Source organism: Mirounga angustirostris, unplaced genomic scaffold (assembly GCF_029215605.1).
Source record: "Mirounga angustirostris isolate CCGP_5_RB_7025 unplaced genomic scaffold, mMirAng1.0.hap1 SCAF_11, whole genome shotgun sequence".
Classification (NCBI taxonomy): domain Eukaryota; kingdom Metazoa; phylum Chordata; class Mammalia; order Carnivora; family Phocidae; genus Mirounga; species Mirounga angustirostris.
Window position 1 is genome coordinate 32,630,755 of NW_026991719.1, and position 2,016 is coordinate 32,632,770.

At 52.1% G+C, this 2,016-nt stretch overlaps 1 protein-coding gene across 1 annotated transcript; it reads left to right on the forward strand.

The window, feature by feature from the left end:
• Positions 1-510: 510 nt before the first annotated feature.
• LOC135362015 (ferritin heavy chain-like) lies at positions 511-1,417 on the forward strand. The gene has a single exon (XM_064574827.1). The coding sequence runs from the start codon at positions 750-752 to the stop codon at positions 1,299-1,301; it is 552 nt and encodes a 183-aa protein (XP_064430897.1). The 5' UTR covers positions 511-749; the 3' UTR covers positions 1,302-1,417.
• The last annotated feature ends 599 nt before the right edge of the window (positions 1,418-2,016 follow it).

Below are 2,016 nucleotides of genomic sequence, written 5' to 3' on the forward strand. Positions count from 1 at the left end.
CCATGCTTTTGGCTTTTGGGATGGCACATTTCCTACCTGCAAGCTCCATGATATGTACTCCCAAAGGAGAAGACCACTCCTTAATTGATACATTCCATCCTCCCCATTCAGAGGAGAAACCTATTAGTGAAATGAACATCACAACTGTAAATCAGATCCATGCTAATTACCTAGACTAATCAGATGAGTTCTTCATTACTAAATATGAATGTGCAGTTTTAAGTATTTCAGGAAAGTAAAAGAGAAGATGATAAACAGATATATTTATATTTTACAGGAAACAGAAGAGAAATTTACCAAAAATTCAAATTCACATGCTCAGAATTTTGGGAGACAATGGTTTTATAAAATAAAAACAGGCTGCAGGAAGGAAAGTACTTGGAAAATAGACATATTATCCCCAAATTAAAAACTTAATAAAACACCAAGTACACAGCACAGGGCTGCCCTGTCTCGCTTAGGCTCCAATAGAACCTGGAACACTGCCCTTGTTGCCCACCCCCCCAACCGGAAGCTCGCCCCCCCTTCCCTGGACCCCATTTCCGGTCCCATCCCAGAGCTCGGGCAACATCCCAACGGACACTTCCCTGAGGTCTTCCAGCCGCCACTGGTTCTGCCTCCTGCCTCCCTCGCCACTCAGGCTGGGAAATCTCCGAGGCCGCCACCGCCCTCGGCCCCGCCGCTGCCTGCTCCGCGGCCCTCGCTTCCGCGCCGTCCTTGCCTTCGCCTCGGTGCCCGGGCCGCCAGCCATGGCCACCGCGCCGCTCTCCCAAGTGCGCCAGAACTACCACCCCGACTGCGAGGCCGCCATCAACAGCCAGATCAACCTGGAGCTCTACGCCTCCTGCGTGTACCTGTCCATGGCCTGCTACTTCGACCGCGACGACGTGGCCTTGAAGAACTTCGCCCAGTTCTTCCTGCGCCAGGCCCGCGAGGAGACCGAGCACGCCGAGAAGCTGATGCAGCTGCAGAACCAGCGCGGCGGCCGCCTCCGCCTGCGCGACGTCAAGAAGCCGGACCGCGACGACTGGGAGAGCGGCCTGAGGGCCATGGAGTGCGCCCTGCACCTGGAGAAGAGCGTGAACCAGTGCCTGCTCGACCTGCACCAGCTGGCCGCCGCCAAGAACGACGCCCACCTGTGCGACTTCCTGGAGCGCCACTACCTGCACGAGCAAGTCAAGTCCATCAAAGAGCTGGGGGGCTATGTCACCAGCCTGCGCAGGATGCGGGCTCCCGAAGACGGCATGGCGGAGTACCTCTTTGACAAGCTCACCCTGGGCGACGGCGACGAAAAGAACTGAGGTGGGACTGTTCCCCTATAGCCCAGGGTGCGTGGCGACTTTCCCTGATCACCATGCCGAGCACGCATACTGCAGCATCGCCTTTGCGAAACGTTCCAGTTTTTTTCTTCCAGTTCTGCCATAAATAAATAAAGTTGTTTGGTTTCAATAAAGTTATTTGGCTCTTAAATAAATAAAGGTCTCTGGTTGATTCATGTGTGCAAATGGCTCACCTTTTACGTTTTAAAGCAGGTATCTAGGCCACATGCAGCTCAGGATCTCCATGGATGGAGGGAGAAGGTATTCCACAGGACCCTGGAAAATACAAATTTAATCTTCCCCTTATAAACAGTGTGGATAGATGGGGGTGGGCCGGTGTGAGTAGGGGCCCTGGTGAATGTGGGTGTGTGTGCATGGTAAATTATATTTAAAAAAATAAAATATGGGGGCGCCTGGGTGGCTCAGTCAGTTAAGCGGCTGCCTTCGGCTCAGGTCATGATCCCAGGGTCCTGGGATCGAGCCCCACATCAGGCTCCCTGCTCCGGGGGAAGCCTGCTTCTCCCTCTGCCACTCCCCCTGCTTGGGTTCCCTCTCTCACTGTGTCTCTCTCTGTCAAATAAATAAAAAAAATCTTTAAAATAAAATAAAATAAAATAAAATATGGTCTAGAATTCATCATAGTGGTTGCCTCTAAGGAAGAAGTGAAGAATGGGATAGGGCAGGGATTAAAATAAAG

Coding starts and splice junctions, on each gene's coding strand:
- LOC135362015 (XM_064574827.1), top strand. CDS start 750: ATGGCCACCGCGCCGCTCTCCCAAGTGCGCCAGAACTACCACCCCGAC.